The sequence below is a fragment of the Necator americanus genome, chromosome III, assembly GCF_031761385.1.
Source record: "Necator americanus strain Aroian chromosome III, whole genome shotgun sequence".
Lineage (NCBI taxonomy): Eukaryota > Metazoa > Nematoda > Chromadorea > Rhabditida > Ancylostomatidae > Necator > Necator americanus.
Genome location: NC_087373.1, coordinates 1,172,292 through 1,191,584, shown reverse-complemented (window position 1 = coordinate 1,191,584; position 19,293 = coordinate 1,172,292). Strand labels below are relative to the sequence as shown.

The 19,293-nt window shown below is 39.9% G+C and overlaps 3 protein-coding genes across 3 annotated transcripts; 1 reads left to right on the top strand and 2 right to left on the bottom strand.

Moving 5' to 3' along the window:
• Positions 1–3,467: 3,467 nt before the first annotated feature.
• RB195_008271 (uncharacterized protein) lies at positions 3,468–3,788 on the bottom strand (the record flags this gene model as incomplete). The annotated part of the gene is made up of 1 exon (XM_064194693.1): positions 3,468–3,788. The coding sequence occupies one exon, from the start codon at positions 3,786–3,788 to the stop codon at positions 3,468–3,470; it is 321 nt and encodes a 106-aa protein (XP_064045838.1).
• A 7,270-nt stretch (positions 3,789–11,058) lies between these two features.
• RB195_008270 (uncharacterized protein) lies at positions 11,059–11,327 on the top strand (the record flags this gene model as incomplete). Its single annotated transcript, XM_064194692.1, has 2 exons — positions 11,059–11,191; positions 11,260–11,327. 2 exons carry the CDS (start codon positions 11,059–11,061, stop codon positions 11,325–11,327), a joined length of 201 nt encoding a protein of 66 aa, XP_064045837.1.
• A 1,650-nt stretch (positions 11,328–12,977) lies between these two features.
• On the bottom strand, positions 12,978–19,293 carry RB195_008269 (uncharacterized protein; the record flags this gene model as incomplete). The annotated part of the gene is made up of 12 exons (XM_064194691.1): positions 12,978–13,107; positions 13,588–13,688; positions 13,795–13,908; positions 14,100–14,203; positions 14,280–14,350; positions 14,411–14,596; positions 15,777–15,837; positions 15,921–15,994; positions 17,005–17,138; positions 17,191–17,316; positions 17,400–17,489; positions 19,237–19,293. 12 exons carry the CDS (start codon positions 19,291–19,293, stop codon positions 12,978–12,980), a joined length of 1,248 nt encoding a protein of 415 aa, XP_064045836.1.

Here is a 19,293-nt window from a genome sequence, read left to right as displayed (position 1 = left end):
GAAGCGAATTGGAGGTAGAAGTCAGTAAAGATTTTAAAATTATGCCATTAGAACGTAATTCTCCTAAAAAAAACGAGGATTATGTGATGAATCACATTTTTAAGGAAAAGCAAATAAATAAATAAACGAAAGCCCTATGAGTGGGTTCTTGGCAACACTTTATAATACGTCCGATAGGGACAGAAAGTCATTTCTGGAACTGCGTCGCGATTATTATTAGAGCTCAATGAGATAATTTAATCAGCGAGAGGAGAGACGTACACCTCCTCCTACTCGTCGTCCACAGCCGCAACCATTAGGATAAGCTGAACTGCGTCAGCGGCGAATGCAGCAGCTGAAAGTTAATTCGGTTACCGAATCTCCATATTTATTTATTTATTTATTTATTTATTTATTTATTTATTTATTCACAGACACTCATGGTGCACCAGAAAGGAAAGATAAGAAATGGAATACACTTTGTCTGAGTAAGAGAATCTTACGAGCAAAAAAAAAATTACAAACTTTACTAAAACCGGAACCCAATTTATTGTCAGAGAAAATTGGTGCTGTTTTTTTTGGCTGCGGATAACAAGTAGAACGTATCAAACATGTCGTTCTCCTACTCCAGAAGGTAAAGAATCCTCTTATGACATCTACTCTCCCATCCGTTTGTACCTTCAAAGCTATTAGCTGGAAAATATTAGCAAGTTAAATGACTGACGTTTTAGAAAAAAGTGAAATTACTTATCTTGAAATTAGATAAACTATGGATACGCCCCCGCCCAAGTTAGTTTATTTTTGAGAACTAAAGTTGGTGGTTGTTCTCAGTGAGTGAGCAGCCATAAGAGTTCAAGTCAACCAGCTTTTGGACGACCGTTTGGGTAACACTGCACAGACATATGTTTAACACTTATGTTGTTCTTCGATACTTCCATTTCTTGGACAAGAGATAGGAGTGACCGTGATCTACGAGACGAGAAAAGACGCCAATGGAAGACTAACGCTGTATCTTCAGATTTCTTTGCGAAAATTCTCTTTTGGATGGAAAGTACAATAATAATAGTAATAATAATAATAATAATAATAATAACAAATGATAATACTAATGCTAATACAATAATAATAATGGTAATTGATGTCCCCGAACGGGAGAATGCGAGGGTAGAAGTCACTGCACAACTCTAATGATCGAAAGAAATGAAATGTTCTCCCGTTCGGTGACATCAATTACCACTATTATTATTGTATTAGCATTAGTATTATCATTTGTTATTATCATTATTATTACTATTATTATGATTGTATTTTCCATCCAAAAAAGAAGTTTCGCAAAGAAATCTGAAGATACAGCGTTAGTCTTCCATTGGCGTCTTTTCTCACCGTCACTCCTATCTATTGTCCAACACCCGTCGGTGAAGGGCACCGATGTACAGTCGATCTAATTTCACTTTTTCCGAGAAATGCTGCAGTTTTCTTCATTTTGATCGTTGACGCAGGATAAAACTTTCAATCTCTTGGTCCAAATGAGTGAATCCCGATACTCGCAACATGTCAAATTCGAATCGAATCACGAGGCGAGCGCATTTCTCTTCGCGTTGCGACCGACGAAAGTTGAGAAGAAAGCAGGACGAAAGGAGGTGGTAAAGATGTGAACAAGGAGCCGAATGTTCCCGGTCTTCTTCACTACATCTTCGATACCTTTATATGTTCTCGATCCACTTGTTTCCCTTCGATGAATTGAAGATCAGGTCGTTCGACACGTTCATTTGCCCCGACACACACCCACATAGCTGAAGCACTCAGATGTATTCGTTCTGCTGAGTACGAATGAACCACCATCGAGTCACCCGCTACCACGAACATGTTCCTCTCAGGACCAAGATAACACCATTTTTTTCATTTTTTAACACTTAGGTTGAACTTTCAGTGCTTTTTCCGGACCTTTTAATTTTTACGCCAACCCGATGAAACAGAAAAAAGTAAAGTAAGTATAACTAAATGAATGCCATGACTGTCCAGATGAAGGAATGAATTTCGGCAGTTGACGGGTGAGTGAGCGACACATTCTTTATAAGTGCCGAAAGTAAAAGGAATCAGAGTTAGCAGCTACTTCTGATCAACAGCTAAGTAGCTGATGAAATCAAAACCTAAAGAACAGCAAGAGAAAATACACACATTCGTAGGCGTGCTTTTCGAGCGGAACTCAGGAGATCCAATTAAGCGTAGCGAGGGTGCGTGATATCATGAACGGGCACGCCTTATTTTTCCGGAACCCTAAGGAAGCTTTAGATCACTGCCTTATTTACCTGTTCCCACTCCGCAAATCCCACTACCTCCCCTTCAAATCACTGATCCCTTTTACTGTGACGATCGCTCAACCCATCTCTCAGTTGTAACCTCAGGATTATGGCCATTCTAAAAATGAGTACGCCGCCCTGGCTAATGAAGTCATTGGCCTGTTACCCAGGAAGTTTTCCCTTGTCCTCTTGTCACACTAACATTCCGGATGAGGGCCGTGAAATTTCCTTCCCATAATCCTATTAAGATGAAACTGAAACATCGAACTCCTCTGTAGCGCAACGCTCTTAGCACCAATTATGCTACAGTTCTTTAGATATTAAGAATTTCGATTAGTGGCTTCAGTAACTAAACCCTCACGATTTGATTTGTAGGTTGACAGCAATCGTCCAAGTATCTTTGGAAACATCTCGATCTTCTTTACACTGATTCATTACTAGCAGCTACCACCAGGCGACGAAATGAAAACTGCAGCGGGACGTAACTTAAATTGAACAGCTGACCTCCTGCCTTCTTTCTGCAACAAAACTGGAGCAGGACACTGCAACAGGTAGGTAGGGCACTGGCACCCAGAGCTAACCTCCATTCTCAAGAAACCAGGTTGTACCTGTATTAAATTTTCGGCCCCGCTCATCTTCAACTTGATCGCCATGTCCCACGCTGACCATCGAACTGTCAAGAGGACCCCAGTAATTTTTCCACTTGTCTCGATCGCGTCTCGAAGTCACCCACTGGACTCTCCTTTCGCGTGCGACATGAAGATCAAGATTTTTTCTGAAGGACTTTGTGAAGAAGTCTGATCGGTTGTCTCCCTGTAGTGCGCTAAATATCGCGTAAAAACCCGCCTTCTTTCACTTTCCTTGGCAAATGCGGCGGCGTCTCCAATCCTCGATTATTGGCGTAGAAGAGAACTTCGAATCCCGTCCCTTACTGACGTCAAGGGCAAAACTCCTGACATCGCTTTTTCGATTGAGTGTTCAATAATGCTCGCAGCATTTTCTTCATATTTGCGAAGTGCCTAGGTTTCTAGAGCATAGGTTTAACCAGGGAGCACGAAGGGGGTGAAGAGGTGTGCATGAAACTGGGTGTACCTGTCTTCTTCACTATTCCCCCGATATTCTTATAAGCTCCCCAGCTTCCTCCTGCCTCCTCCAGGCATTGGGTCACTCTTCATGTTCATTTCCAATTCAGATGAACGTAGCTTCGGTCAGCATTCTTTCCACTTGACTGATGTTAGATGTTACCAGAACGATGTCATCAGCAACGCGCACATGATGTTGCTGCCGACCATCAACTTTCACTCCTGTGTCGTCCCATCCCAGCTTTCGCATTGCATTCTCGAGAGTGATCACGAATGTATTAGGTGAAATTGTGTGCCTTTGTCGTTCCACTCTCTTCATGTCAATGAACTTATTCTTGTAGAGTGACGAAATTCGAAGGATACTGTGCAGCTCTCCAAGCACGTTTATGTACTGAGTAGGAAAGACCTGACGGTCAAAGGCTTCCATAACTTCCGCCTCAATTGAGTCAAAAGTCAGATTGAGTTTCGTTCTTCAAGCCTATGAAGGTAAGACATAGCAGCATTCTCGTGTACTCTCACGATACCTCCATGAGTTTCGGAACACTATAGATGTGGTCAATCGTCCTGAATACTTTTCGAGACCCTTGCTTGCCTGTCCTAATGCAACACTTTTTTTAGCCCTGTTAGGGACTACTTTTGTGAAAAGCTTGTAGATCGCGAATAGTGAACAGATTGGGCGATACTCGCTAATGTCATATGGATCTCCCTTTTTATACAACAACACGGTACTCCCGGTCTTCGGCTGTTTACGAACCTCGCATTTCAAACCCATTTCATTTCAAGCCCCTGCCAGAGCATCATCATGCTATATAATAACGCGCCTAATCCGTGTGTGTATGTATGTGTGTTTGTGTCACGAAAATACTCCATAATATGCAAAGCTCTTCACCGGTGGGGTGCTGAACCATCGGCATCCACCTGATAAGCGAGCACTCTACCTTTTCACCGTTGTCCAAATTCATGTATCCAGGTATGTTGGCTTTGATAGGGCAAGTTAGTTGCTCTGATATGTCAGTGAGGGTAAATAAACTGTTATGTATACTGTACATGAATGTCTACTTCCAAATTTGCAAAACAGTGTAAATGACTAGTCCCTCCATTATAGAGGCAGGTTGAAAGTTTTCTTTTGAATTTTATTAACTAAATTATCGTTAACTAAACATTTTTAGTTTATTAACTAAGTCAGCACAACAGCAGTTTTTTCTAAAAAAAAAAGTGAATGAGTTTACAGAAGTGTTCCACTAATCAATAGACTTCCTATTTATGACACTTCCAGAACAGCACCTGGATCGGCACCACTGTGCAAACACAAGAAAAACAGGAAAATGTAGAAAACGTACAATAGATTGGAATATTTGTTCTTGCTTTTGCGTGCATAATCATTAAATATTTCCTAGACATTACTTTTTCCGACGATTTTATTCCAGGTTTTACTGATGTTACCTATTTAGAACTATCAATTATGGCTGAGGTTCCAAAGAAATGAATTCCATAAGAAAAGAGGTTCCAAAGAAGTATGACAATGTTAAAGAACTCACTTTAAATATGGCAAGAAAAGAAGAGTCGAATACGAAAGTTTTTTGAACGTCTGATCATAGCATTACTTGAACAGAAAGGTCTAGAACTGATCGCATCCATAAGATCAACTATGGATCAATGGGGACGGCATGGTTAGTGTTGGGCAACGCTCACAATCTTCCACTAGAACGCTTTTTATCTTTTTTAATGCTCTGGAAAGAGTTTGTTTGTTCGTTTGCTAATTTTTCTTATCATTTGTGTCTACTACTCCCTTCCATGTGCTTTCTTTCTGTTCAGTATCACAAAACTACCACTTCATTTATTTTTCTTACTATTTTAAAGCTGTTCACATGTACGTGTAGGAAACCTTCGCATTCTTCTTTTGGTCCTGTTAAATTGAGTTTCTGAACATTATCACATAATAATATAATTATTATGCTATGTAATAACGCGCTCAATCCGTGTGTGTAGGTGCGTGCGGGTGTCTGTGTGTCGCAAAAATACCCCATAATGATGCAAAGCTCTGTACCGGTGACGTGTCGAACCATAGCCATGAAACTGAGAGGCGAGCACTCTACCACTGTACCACTGCTCAGAATTACGGTTTCATGCATGTTGGCCTTGATAGAGCAAGTTTTTTTCAGTCGTATGTTAGTGAGGGTAAATAAATTTTTATGTGAATGTATACTTCCAAATTTGCAAGCAATCATGCTATATAATAACGAGCTTATTCTGTCACGTGTGTGCGTCTGTGTTTGTGTGTGTCTCAGTCAAAAAGTTCCAAAAATAAAGGGAGACGGATACCATGGCATCGGTTTGGTGCGCTGGATGAACCCACGGGGTCAAAATGGTGCTATTAAGAGAGATCCATGGAACCTCCGACCAGTAAAAACAATCCCGTGACACCTCACAAATTCTTTCCTTCAGCCATAACAATTGAATATACATGGATTCGTACATTGGTATTGTAATAAAGGAACACATTTGTTGCTAGACACCGTTTTCGGTCATCTGCTTTGCGGGCGCTTTCACATCCACTCCTGCGCATAGTCGTTGCCTGGATTTTCCGCTGTGAAAGAGGTGTTATTTTTTATGTGTGCATTTACTTATAACGATGTCATCTAATTTTCAATTCAAAACAAAATTAAGTCAATAGTTTTATGAATAAATGAATTTCATGTATAATGTATAAGCACGGGGCGGGTGTAGCGCAGTCGGTTAGAGGTTCCGCTGCCTGCACCATCTGTAGGAGGTTCGAATCTACCTAGTGCTCACCATGCCAATTATCCCTCCGAGGTCGATAAATTGGTACCAGACTTGTCTGGGAGGATAAAAGCACTGATTTAACACATCGGCTAGCCACCGCAAGTAATTGTGTAGGCCAGTTACACTTTCGTAAACCTCAAACGATTCTGAATTGAAGTGAACGTGGTGGCGCGGGTCCCAAGCGGATTGATTGACGTCCGACGCTCTATCTTTATCTTTTGTATGAATAAACCACTAAAGGAATGGAGCGGGTGAATGAATGACACAAAATCCCAGCAGACAAACTTCAACACCTTCCTGTTTGAAGGAAATAACAGAAACCTAGAAACTCAAACTCAAAACCTAGAAAGTTTAGCGCACAAAGGATGCCTTTAGAAACGTTCTGTAGTGAAGACGTAAGGTATGTAGTATTGGGATCCATTATCCAAGACTTTTTGGGTACTTCATTAGATTTATAACTGAACATTTCGCTATTACTGAGTCAGTGATGTGTTTTTCACAATTTTTCACAATTAACTCAATGTCTCCTACATTTAAGCCACAGAATTTGTTGCACAGCAAATTGCTACCCAACCTCGACATGAATAAGATTTCTTTCTCCGAAAAAAAGAGGAAAATTTACAGAACTTGATGAGGGTTGAAAAGGGAGAGAAAAAGGCTTCCCAGCTAATGTTTCCGGCCATGTCCTGCTGAACAACTTTCTAATTATTTCAAGCCAACATCTGGAGACCCGTATTCGAGAGGAAAATGTCCAAAGTTTGACCCTCGGAACCTGATCATTACTATGTAATCATTAATGACTGACTAATAACAAATTACTAGACTGCTTGACATCCTACGTCAGACATTACGGATTGGATGAAACATCGATCATCTGCGGATGATGACGCTTCATTAGATGCAAATGACATCTGCAATACACGTCAAGCGAATTTACACGACTTGAACTTTACTCCATAGATGGGGGAAACATTAGAAAACCTGGTTATTTTTTGGCAATAAGCCATTTCCCAAATGTTACCCAAACCCCTACAAAATGGACGACAAAATAGCAATATCCTTCAGAAAACATTTTTAAATGTTTTCGACGGATCTAGCGCAGTTTCTCGTTGTTAGTGCGGGGTTGATTGTTTCACGAAAGTCCAAGCACGCACTTCTTCTCTCAAAGGCATCACCCCACGAATCTGAGGTGGTGCAGATTTCAGGTGGAGTATTCGTATACGGGATGGGGGACTATGGAGAGAGGGTGATTCCGTCCATTTTTCCTAATTGCCGTAAAAAAACGGCTCGGAAGATACGGCGCCGCACAAGGCTGGCGCGCTCCAGTCGAACTCCTTGTAGAAAATAGGGCGTCAGAACGCCTAAGGCCGTATCTTCTGGGCCGTTTTTTACGGCTATTAGGAAGAAATAGACGGAATCACCCTCCTCTTCATAGCCTCCCATCTTGTATACGAATACTCCACCTGAAATCCGTGCCACCTCAGATTCGTGGAGCGATGCCTTTAAGAATTGATAAATTGGTATCAGATTTATCTGAGTGGATGAGGTCACAGACCTCATACATTAGCCTCCACCCATAGGTCGCTATAGAAACTGCATACACATTCATCCTACACCTATGCGATTCTGAATTGGAGCCGAACACGTTGATGAATCCTACGAGATAGATTAATAGCACTCTATATCCTAATATACAGGTCTTCTTTTTCCTTTTAGGTGATCTTTTTCATCATAAATCAAGAAGTAGAAGGCAGTCCAAGTAGAATGGAATCAAAAAAAAAAGTTTGCTCTTTGAAACGTACATGTGGGGTCGTGAACTACAAACTTCTACTGAATAACATAGCTGTTCTCGTGTTCACTTTCACACAGGTGCATGGCCGATTTGACATTTTAAAAAGAGTTCATTGATTCATTGATATACTTTTAACAGTTTAAAAGCGGCTTTAATATAATTTAATAGTCGAAAAAGATCCGATTCTGTGCACATTGTTATCTGCAGAAAAATCGGATAGCGTTCCAAAAATCACCCATATATCGAACCTCCGATCGATCGTGCGAGAAGCGGAACCTCTAGCCGCCACACTACTTTTTACTACTTTACTTTACCGTACTTTTTACTTTAATAGACAATATCTACGGAAGTTGAATCCGTGTTCAACTAAATGTTTTTTTTTGTTTGTAAAAACAAAGATTTTCATTTTGTGGCGCAAGAACCATTTACTCGGGCACTGCTTTTAGTGCCGTCCACTAGTTGGAAGCTGCATATGCTCGTTTTCTAAATGACAAGAGTATATTTGCTCAGAAAATGGGAAGATAATCATGCTAAATAATGATTGCTACATTTTGTGGACTTTTCTATCACGTGTTGGTTTGTGTGTCTGAATGTGTGTGTGACGAAATTCCAGAAAGGTGTGAGGTGACTCCCTAGGTGTCGGATTGGAGCGCCGGGTAATAACTTCAAGTGAATATGTCAAGAAGTAAATGAGACCTGAATATGTATTGGATCCAAATAACACCTAAGTAGTAATTTTACACCACTTAATTCTATCCCTAAACAACCTTAAGATGCGAAGAAAAGAAAATATCTTCCTTGAAATCAGTGAAAACAACGCGCAAGAATTTGGGTCTCAGCTTATTACTCATTTTATACTATTACTACTTACTATTACTCATACTATTCAGTTTTGGAAATCTTATCTATTCATGTTAAAAAAATCCTAAAATAAATATCATAAGTTATTCGGTTACGCGTTAGCCCCTGCTTGTGACCGTAGTAAATGCTTATAGGCTAATTTAAAACTTAGTTCAACTCAATGTCGATGTGCACCACTAGACAAACTAGGCTACAGTCACAATTCTGGACAAGCTGCTGGTTATGTTGCTGTTGCGATCGACAGTGAAGAAATCTTCTAAATCCAACAAGTATTATACGTTAGAAAAATGTGTCATACAGAGAAAAATCGGTTTGCAAGAATATTCAGGAAAGCAGCGAAAATTTAGTAGTACTATCGAACAAATAATCACGTATTCCATGCGTAGCAGCGATTATCTCTCATGTTTTGCTGAAGGGAGAGAAGTCAGTTGCGGAGAGACGTTGCAAACCCTGGATGGAAAGCTAAGAAGAATTCTGATACTGGCATTATAAAGCCCGAACAAGACATGTTTCTTAGATTAAAATGCAAAATAGAATCATTTTGTGGGGAAAAAATTACATGGAGTTTGTGGCGAAGCCATCGGAAGCAGATGCTTCTTCTAATCCATAAAATCCTGCATTTCTTCCCCTAGAAGGGACATTTTTGTAGAGCACATTGAGATATTGTGGTCCACTTTTCTTATTCTCCAAAAGAAACAGTGGCAAAGCTTCAAATTTGCAACTTGGAATGTTCCGCAAGTCATGACAAAGAAGTTTTAAAATTGTTAAAACTAAACTAAAACACAAGTAACATCGCAGTTGACTGCAAGAAGAAATGAGAAAAAAATCATTCTAAAGAGTATGTTAACGTTCCAGGTGAAAACTAATCTACTACTAACTTTGGTGAATATTAGTTTTTTTTTTGGAATTCGTTCGAAAGTGGAAATTTCGACTCCGTTACTTTTAAACACCTTGCGTAAGATAAACATATAGGTTTACTAAACTGAACTGACTGGTTTGACCAGCAAAGAAATGACTATGCCCGAACGAATTGTACGTGGATTGCTTCCAAAGTCAAACAGTGAAAGAATAAACAGAGCAGACATACCAAAAATAACGACGTAAGACAGTAGTACACAGCCTTCGGAGTTGAAGTTTAGCTACATCTATAATTTTTTGAAGGAAACACGTGGCGATAAAGAGTGGGACATTGTACAGTCAGATGTGGTTCAAGAAGCATGCACATCAACAATTATTACTATCAAAACTTAAATCCACTTTTGAGATTAAATTTAAGTGTTCTGGTGCTGTAACCAGCGAAGAGCAAGAAACCAAACACATCAGGTTAGTGGAGGTTATGCAGATTCGCTTGGTAAGACGGAAGTCTCGCACCTGGGCGCAGCTTCGGACCTGCAAATGCAAATGCGTGCAGAGCTTGCTACATTGGTTTTTTGCTGAATATATGAATATATTACGAATTAACTAAACCTTGTTAACAATAAACGAGATATTTGAGAAACACTCGCAATGTGCACCTATTCAGAAGTATAACCAAAGATCATGTATTTTCTTCCCCGTTTTTGATAAAAATAGCCAAATCTCTGGCATAAGTTGACTGAAAGAATGCAGGAGATGATCAGCTATTAAAAGTATTACTGATAAGTCGGCATATAGTTCTTGTTCCACACCTTACATCCACATTGATCATCGCTTGTAGGCACTCTTCTCCAATCAATGTTACCCAACTTGGAATGCCATCAAAAATCACGTTAGCCTCGAAAATGCTGTAATTTCCCGCCACTGCTCAGACCAATAGGTTTTTGACTAACGATTACAGTTTGATGTTGCTGACGGCGGTAACTTGCAAAGTCCAAGGTACTCAAGACGTGCGGGGATGCTACAAGGCATCCTTAACGCAGTATGCCAGTGTATTAAAGGATAAGGATAAGGGATGAAGTTTCTGGCGTTAATCAATCCGCTTGGGATGCGCCCCCACGTTCACTTCAAATCAGAATCGTTTTGAGATTTACGAACACTCGGGGGGGGGGCTAGCCGATGTGTCAAGTCAGTGTTTTCATCCTTCCAGACAAGTCTGGTCGACCCCGGAGGGGTTGTAATTACCTGACGCAACACAACACTAACAGCGACTTTCGTTGTAGCCGCGCATCTTATGAGCCGATTTTTATGTCTGCATTTCACATCTGATAAGCATTGAAGGCAAAAGATCCTCTTTTCGAACTCCTCATTCTGCACTAACCTGACTCAAATATCGGTTAACATCATGCAAGTGGTCACCTGGCTTCAACGTATACTAACCGCTTTACTAGTCTTATTCTCTGTCTATTCCGCATGGTACATCTTTATCAAACAGGACATCATTGATATGGATAGAATTCAGCGCCGACGGCGTAAAGGTACGTGAAATAAATCGACCAGTCACTTTACCGCACGCTGACATCGTGAATATATACACCTGCTACAGAAAACATGCATCGACATCAACGAATACTCGGACCAGAACAGGCGTTGCGAAAATCGACTGTTAATTGACCGCCAATGAATTGGTACTTTTCATCTTCCTGCATAAATGTTGGTGACACAAGTTTGGGAACTCTTTTATTCACAGACTGAAAAGTTAAGGTTTCAACAAAATTTCAACAAATGGGTCAAAAAGTATGATGTGGTAACTTGTATAAATAACAAAACAAACTGCACTATATATATGAACCATATATAGAACAAATACAAATTCACAAAAGGAAGGCACTAAGCCTATCCGGTATTGCGACAACAAAAATTACTTTAAATATATCTTTAGCACTTCAATAAAGTTGTCCGAGAACATGAGCAGATATGCAATATGTACTAGATTGAGTAGTCCGTTTTTATGGATTTTTTTTCAAACATTTCCCTCTTTTACTTCTCATCAGCCGATTGTTTATTTGTATTTGTCATTCGAAAACGTCCCGGTTACTCAACAGATGCACTGCAGCGGTGCCGTACTTTGTGTGCAATTTCGATACAAGAAAAGGTTCCAAAAGATAGGATAGAATATGGATATTCCTCGATGAAAAGTGCACTTTCGACATCTGTATTGTTACTGTATGGGAACTGCACGACAGTGATCAATTGGAAATAATTCCCTACCAACCAGATAGTGCAATGTCATGCAATGTCCATTTAGCTCACCTGCATTGAGTCAACCAGAATACTATCTAAAATAAAAAAAAAACTTATAGAGGATGTCATGTAGTCGGGTAAAACTAGTTGAAGTTTTGTGCAGTTGCGTAAACGGCTTCTTTCGAAGCGGAGCAGTTGAGCTGGCGGTTGCAAGCGACTTCGACCGCAGTGGCGAGTGATGCTAACGCATCGATCCTTGCTGCCACCAACCTTCACATTGCTTCGATCCGACTATATCGTTAGCTTCATAACAACGTCTACCTACATATGCCAACGTGACTAAAGCCCCCGTCTTTGAGTTCAAATGGAGGTTTCATAGTGCACCGACTTCATTTTCATTTTTTTTTCTCATTTATTCCAAAATCACGATAGGCAAGTTCTCGTTTCTTGTCCTAAATCGAAAAGAGAAGAGAATCTCGGAGAAAATTGTTTAAAATAATGTGAAGTACAAAATAATCTTCGTTACACTGTAAAAACACTTATTTTCCGCTCGCAAAATGAAACTCGGAAATTCATTTTGCAGTACAAACCTTGTACAAAGTGAATCATTTAGGTACACTTCTCAAATACTCAGAGTACTAAGCAGACTTCGGCTCTTTAGGAATTGTTAAAACTGGATAAAAGCGGCAATTTTTGGAAAGCAGGGCCCGAAAAAGTAAATAAGTGATGCGCTACTTGCTGTTGTAACAACTTGTAACGAATGAATAAGGAGAGGTCTTCGAGCATAAAAATGATAAAGCAACGTTAAAAATTAGTGGTATTAGAAGCTAGAAGTCAAGGTGTTAACAGTGAGATTTAAGTGATTCGCACAAAAAAAAACAGAATTGCTGCAAATGTATGGAAATACAATGCAGAAAAATAAACAAAGAACGGGACGTACCCATTCAAAAATAGCGCCTATTTCAGCAGCAGTGTTCGAAATTTCAACAGGAAAGTAGATCAAACATAATCATGGAAGTAGTCATGAATAATATGAATAAACATAATAATAATACACATGACATAACTAAGATAAACCTCTTAGGAGCTTCTTGAGATCATTATTCCAATAAGTTCATCCTTCGTGACGTTAAACGGGATATCTAGACATGCTTCATCATTATGTGTTTCATAGATGACTCGGCCATTACAGAGAAACCGGAGTATGTCTCTGTAAAAACGATTGTTTGCACTCAAAAATATATAAGCCTGATTTTAAAACAGAACCGCACATTTCGACAAAACCAATCGTGATTGATTTTGAGGCTAGTTATAGCGTTTCGAAGTTAATGTTTGAAAAGGCGCATTATTTTTGCACCAACCTAATAACATAGACTAAGAAGGAAAATAGACGTGTAGTGGCTTCTAACGTAGCTGCTCATATGCACCATGCTTCATGTCATTTTGGCCCGACTGGACATCAAAAGAGCAGATTTATCCAGTCCATCCGAAGTGCTTAGTTTAGGTATAATTATTACATTATTACAGTATACATTATGACATGTATATTATATTATATTATTACATTTATTATAGTATACACTGCTATAATGTCTTTAATGTTATATCAACCCTAGATTTATAAACATTTCCACTCCAATCTACGTTTAGTTTACTCTCTAGATCAAGCTTATGATACAACTAAACTCACGCAATCACTTTTCTATTCATCTTTTTCTTCAACGGGTGTGGTAGCTCTATGAGATCTACGATCGACGATATGCGAATTCGCCAATAACTGCCAATGTAGGTCTGAAGTGAAGAAAAAATTTTTCACCACCCATAGAATACTGATGCTTGTGGGTGTACAGTTATCATTAATCTTCCTCACTAATCCAACGAAAGTAACAAAAATCACCTTCAGTAGGTTTTCCTCCCGCAAAGGATTCCGCTGCAACCATAGAATGAACGCTTGCTTTAGCTTTTCACGTTCCAAAGAAAACAGCGAGTTTTTTGCAATGGCTTCACCCACCTACAAATTCTGATCAGTAACAAAGAGAGTTCCAAAAATTTGCTAGCGAAGTTCTTCGCTTGTTTTCCAAAGATGCTCATTCTTTGATGTTGCAGTACCACAGTGTGTTGTTGTAGGATTTCACCGAGTCTTTGAAACTTGTAGGTAAACAATCACTTATTGTACACATAGTGTTTTTTTTTTCAATTCACCTTCTTGTACGGCGACGAAGGAATGCACGGCAAGACCACGCTTAATTCGCTATGCTTCCGCCGTATGACAGCAAATTGAGTGGCACCTCCCAAATGAGTGAACCCTTGAATTCTTAGTATTTTACACAAAATGAATTACCACGAAAAAAAATCAAAAATGAGGGAATATGAAACACGTACGAGGGACATTCCCGACATATTCGACGCTGTAGTCATAATCCGCTCCAAAATCAGCCAAGATCGTATGCAACCTATGTGGGCATTATTGGTAATACAAAAATGCATCATCTTCAATAGTCTGCAAAACGCACCAATACTTGAACTGTTGTCGCGTGAACTCAAATTTGTGATCGCTATGACGGAATTGGGTGGAGGGCATACCGAATGCTTCATTATAATCATGATTCGGTGTTGATAAAATGAATAACTGCGGTTGTATGGTTAAGAGAACAGAACGTACATATCGTGTAGCATCTTCTTGTGAAATGTGTTCTATCCTGCAAATTACCAAAATACGAGAAGCAAAAAACTGTACTCGAATAGTGAATCCCTTCATTAGGGTTCTGATCAGTGTAGTTCTCTATGTCGCCTATCTACCACTGATTATCCAACTCGTCACTTTCGCCACCACCGCTATCATCCTCTGAGGCATCAACAATATCATACTATGTAATAACGGGCTGAGTCTGTCACGTGTGTGTGTGTGTGTGTGTGTGTGTGTGTGTGTGTGTGTATGTGTATGTGTATGTGTATGTGTATGTGTATGTGTATGTGTATGTGTATGTATGTATGTATGTATGGCGTGTCGGATTGGTGTGTCGACGCCAGAAATCTATAAAATGGGTTCCGACCGGGTCCAACGGGTGCATGGAATTGTTGTGCAGTATTATCGCGAAGTAACTTCGTGTGCAGGTCGCAAAAGGTAAATGAGACGTGGCAACCGTTTCATAGCCGTGACCACTGCGCGCGTTGCTTTTCACCTCTATGACTCCTCCGTGCGTCTGTTTCCTTGCACGTTTCCCTCAGGTTGGTAACATACCTTCTTCAGAAAGGGAAAACACGAATGAAACCGGCTGCTTAAATAATAGCCAACAGTTTACATGATGTGACGAGGAATGTTATTCTTATCAGTACGATGATGTCGTTCACGTCACATCATTCTGTGATAACTGATGGGGGAAAGCAGGAAGAAGACCCATACTTGGGGTAGTCCTTTCCATCCTTTCCTTTCCACACCAGCACTATCACTTTTCAAAATTTCCTGTATGAGAGGGTTTCGAGTGCATGGAAGATGCCAAGATACACGTTGACAGCTTTTTAAGGTCGAAAAGAGAACATTAATAGAGAAGACATTGCGAGACTACCTGAACACAGTGAACGTGAATCCCTGAACACTGGATTTAGGTAATATGAACCAATTGATGGTGCCTTTATTAGTTTTTTTTTTTTGCTTATAGAGCATTCATTTCTTGAAATATAAAACGGAACAAACTCATATAACTCCCAATAATTAAGATTCTATCGGAAAAAAGGACGAAAAAGAAAAAGAAAAGGTGGAAAGTATGATGGACCCAATCTCGGATTAAATTCGTTATATCTTTCATGTATTACTACAGGGTGGTCTAACTCTAAGCAGGTAAGGGTAAACTAACACAAAGGAATGAAAGAATAACTCACACTTCAGTGGAACACACACATGAAGTACCGGCCAGACGTTCATCATACTCTAATATGTCGCCTGAAGCGGAAAAAGAACAGCAAAAACATCAGAACAGCTCCACATGTAAGTATTTTTATTGTCTAATGTAGAAAACACTTTACCTCGATAAACTTCGAACAGAACCGGGAGCGCGTTCGTATTGCATATAATGTTCTCATTCTGATTTTCCACAATGCTGAAAATATTTTTTGTAAAAGTGTGACTAACAAGTATATTGAAAATATATAAGAAGTTCTCCTTAACCAACAGGATCAATACTACTAGCACATCTCTTTTCAAAAAATCGACCCTCCTCTCCTATTCCTCTCCTGGAAGTTCAAATCCTTCTTCGGTAGTTTCCCTACCTCCTAACAGCGACAAAAAAGACTGTACTAGTCGAAAAAATGTTACGATTAATGCTACGAACAATGGCAATAATGCACAACCAGATTTTTAAAGTCAGTGAATCATGAAATTGACGAGGTACGGAAACTCCAGGAAAAACGTAAAGTTCGGGTTGTAGACTATGGAAACACGCGTGGCTCGGCTCATCTTTTCCAAATCGTCGTAAAAATTGGTATAGAGGACTTTTATGAGCGAGCGGTCGAGGATTAGTGAGGTCTCCTCACCAGCCTATTCAAGGAAAACAAGTGAATTGGTGGCTGAGAGGTCCGGAGCGTGTTCACGGTGTGCTCGTTCTAGCGTAAATCGTAGGAACTAAGGCGGTTTCCACGCCGATTTTTATGAAGAATAGGGGGATTTGAGCGGGGCCATGCGTAATTTACAACTCGACCTTTACGTTTTCCCCGTAACACGTCAATTTTGTGATACATTGCCTTTAAACAAAGTGTGGCACAAGTCCAATCCCTGTATAATATCAAAATCTATGTCTGTAGAAGGGGATCAAAACGACCTGTCTGGTAGTACAACTGCGTAAGCGATTCCAATTTGAAGTGGCGCAGATTCCTACCGTTCGAGTGACTGCGAGCGTCATTGTAGCGTAGGTAGTACCTGACCTACAGCTCGAGGGCGGACGTGAGCAAGAATCTCATTGTGCCAACAATCGTTTACGCAAGCACAGACCAGATCGTTTTGACCTCACTGTACCTATGATATCTATATTGCTGACAACAGTCTCTACGTAGGATATGATTAAATGCGGAATTTCGTGACTGGCTATAAATAAAACATTTAAATGTACCTCACTTGAGGAATTTCAGTCCTTTGGCAAGTTCTTGCGCACTGATGTCCACAGAAACTACACGTTCAACTCCCATGCTCCCAAAATCTAGCATCAAAAACCGTTCCAGTGATAGCGCGCCACATCCGAGCACCGCCAACTGAACATCCATTCGCTACAACTTTATTAGAGCGAAAACGACCAGCGCCAACCTTCTTAATTTTCTTCTTTGTTCTTTCAGTGTAGTTAGACAAGACGTCCCGAACAAAGCTGTTACGCTGATACTGCAGTGGTGGCGTAAAGAATCTTGGCTTACTTGTCAATTCGTCATAATCGAACTGAACAATGCTTAAGAAAATGACAATGGGCAGTTGATCTCATTTTGAAGTTGGAACAACTTTCAACACCAAACACAGCTCACAAAATGGACGGGAGCCTCTCCGATTTCGTCTTCTATAGGCCTCGCAGCGACTTCTTCATAGATCTCTTCGTAACTGTGTAAGATGCGATCCTTGAATAAGAAAACGATCATGTGTAGTCGCCGCCAAATTTTTTCAACCGGGTGAACAGGGTGAGTGCATATATCGTAACGTAAACTTTTCTCTTCTTGACATGCGCTAATGGTTCTTTCCGTGCCTCCCCAATCAAAGTATCGCGCGCACTCGTTTGAGCTCCAAAGCATTCACTGTAATTCTTGATTTTTTTTTTTTAACCCATTGACGACAATGGACGTTTTCGCATATCTCGCACGTGGAACAGGCACATTTTAGGACACCGTGCAACCGCGGCTCAACGCTGAGCTGCGTTGTCCCACAGTTACCACTTTTTTCCCTGTGTACAAATTTTTGCGTTTTTTCATGATTTTTCAGCAAAAGATGGGGGAATCTGAGTTAAATTTGGAGAATAGTTTTAAAAGAATATTCGATGAATCTGGTGAAGAAACTACAGAAAATGGTTCTATTTTCAATGATGCGTTAATGCTGCTTGTGGATAAGGAGTCTGATTCGAGAAGTAATGAGAGATTTTCGGTGTCACATAGTAAGAGCGAACAGACGAACGGTCAAGAAGCGCAGAAAGTCATGGTGACTGGAAACAATTTGGTCAATTTTCTCAACAATTTGGTCCACATGGTCACTCACGTAGCTGTTACAAACCAATCGATTTTTACGAACTATATCTGTACAAGGAAATGTTGTCAGTAATTGTCGAAGAAACGGGTAAGCAGAGCAAGGAAAAGATCCTAAATCTGATTACACATATGCCACTGAGATCAAGAACTTTACTGGATTATTTGTAGTGAATGAAAAAGCCAATTTTGCATTGGATGTTTCTAAAGAATGCGCAAAGGTGTGATTTGCAATTAACGCTCGAATTTGTTTCTTGTTTTCAAAAGATAGGAACCTTTTTCCATGCTCATGTTGTGTGTGATATTATTCGAAGATAATAAACTAATTAAGTACAAAAAAAAACTTTTAAAAAACGGGGAAGTCACGGAAAATAACCGTTGGAAACCATGCGGCTCAACGTTGGGTTGCATTATCCCACGCGACCAAAAAAGCGTCCAAAAAAAGGGTTAAAGTGCGATCCTTCTAGTACAGTGGATCGAGAATGGAATATACATTGCAATTTCACGTTAATAATAGTGGAGTTCTCTGTACAAATCCACAAATAAGAGGATATACAGTTGCTAACGTCGTTTGCAATTTTGCAGCGTTTCATCCGATATCCAAAAGCCTTAGTGAGGGAAAACACTATGGTTCCACACCGCACTGCTGAATACTGATAAATTATTTTTATACCAGTCTGAAAGTCCGGGTAAAGCCGAACTTCAGACTTTCTCTTCTGTTCCCTTCGCTCGTTTCTCTTCTAACAACGCCTTCTTTTTCTTTTTTGAAATGAATTTAGGCGGAAGATTTCATAGCTTTCTTTCTAGACGAGTCATTTCTACACTTGGAGAACATTCAAACTTCAGCTTCAAATACTCCTTCGATACCAACTCAATATAGACATTTGAAAGGAGTACCCTAAGTATGGGCTTTCCTCCTGTTTTCCTCCCATCAGTTATAACAGAATGATGTTTTAACATAAAATGACGTGAACGACATCCTCGTACTAATAAAGATAACGTTCCACGTCAGATCATGTATCATGTAACACGAGCCATTAGTATCTATGCCCTCAAAAAAAACGAAAGTTCAACAATAAAAGTTTTAAATAAACATAACTATAACATAATAACTATATTTAGGAGAACCCACAAAGTCGTACGGTAACGGCCAACCGTCATCAGAAAAGTGAGAATCGACGTAGCTCAT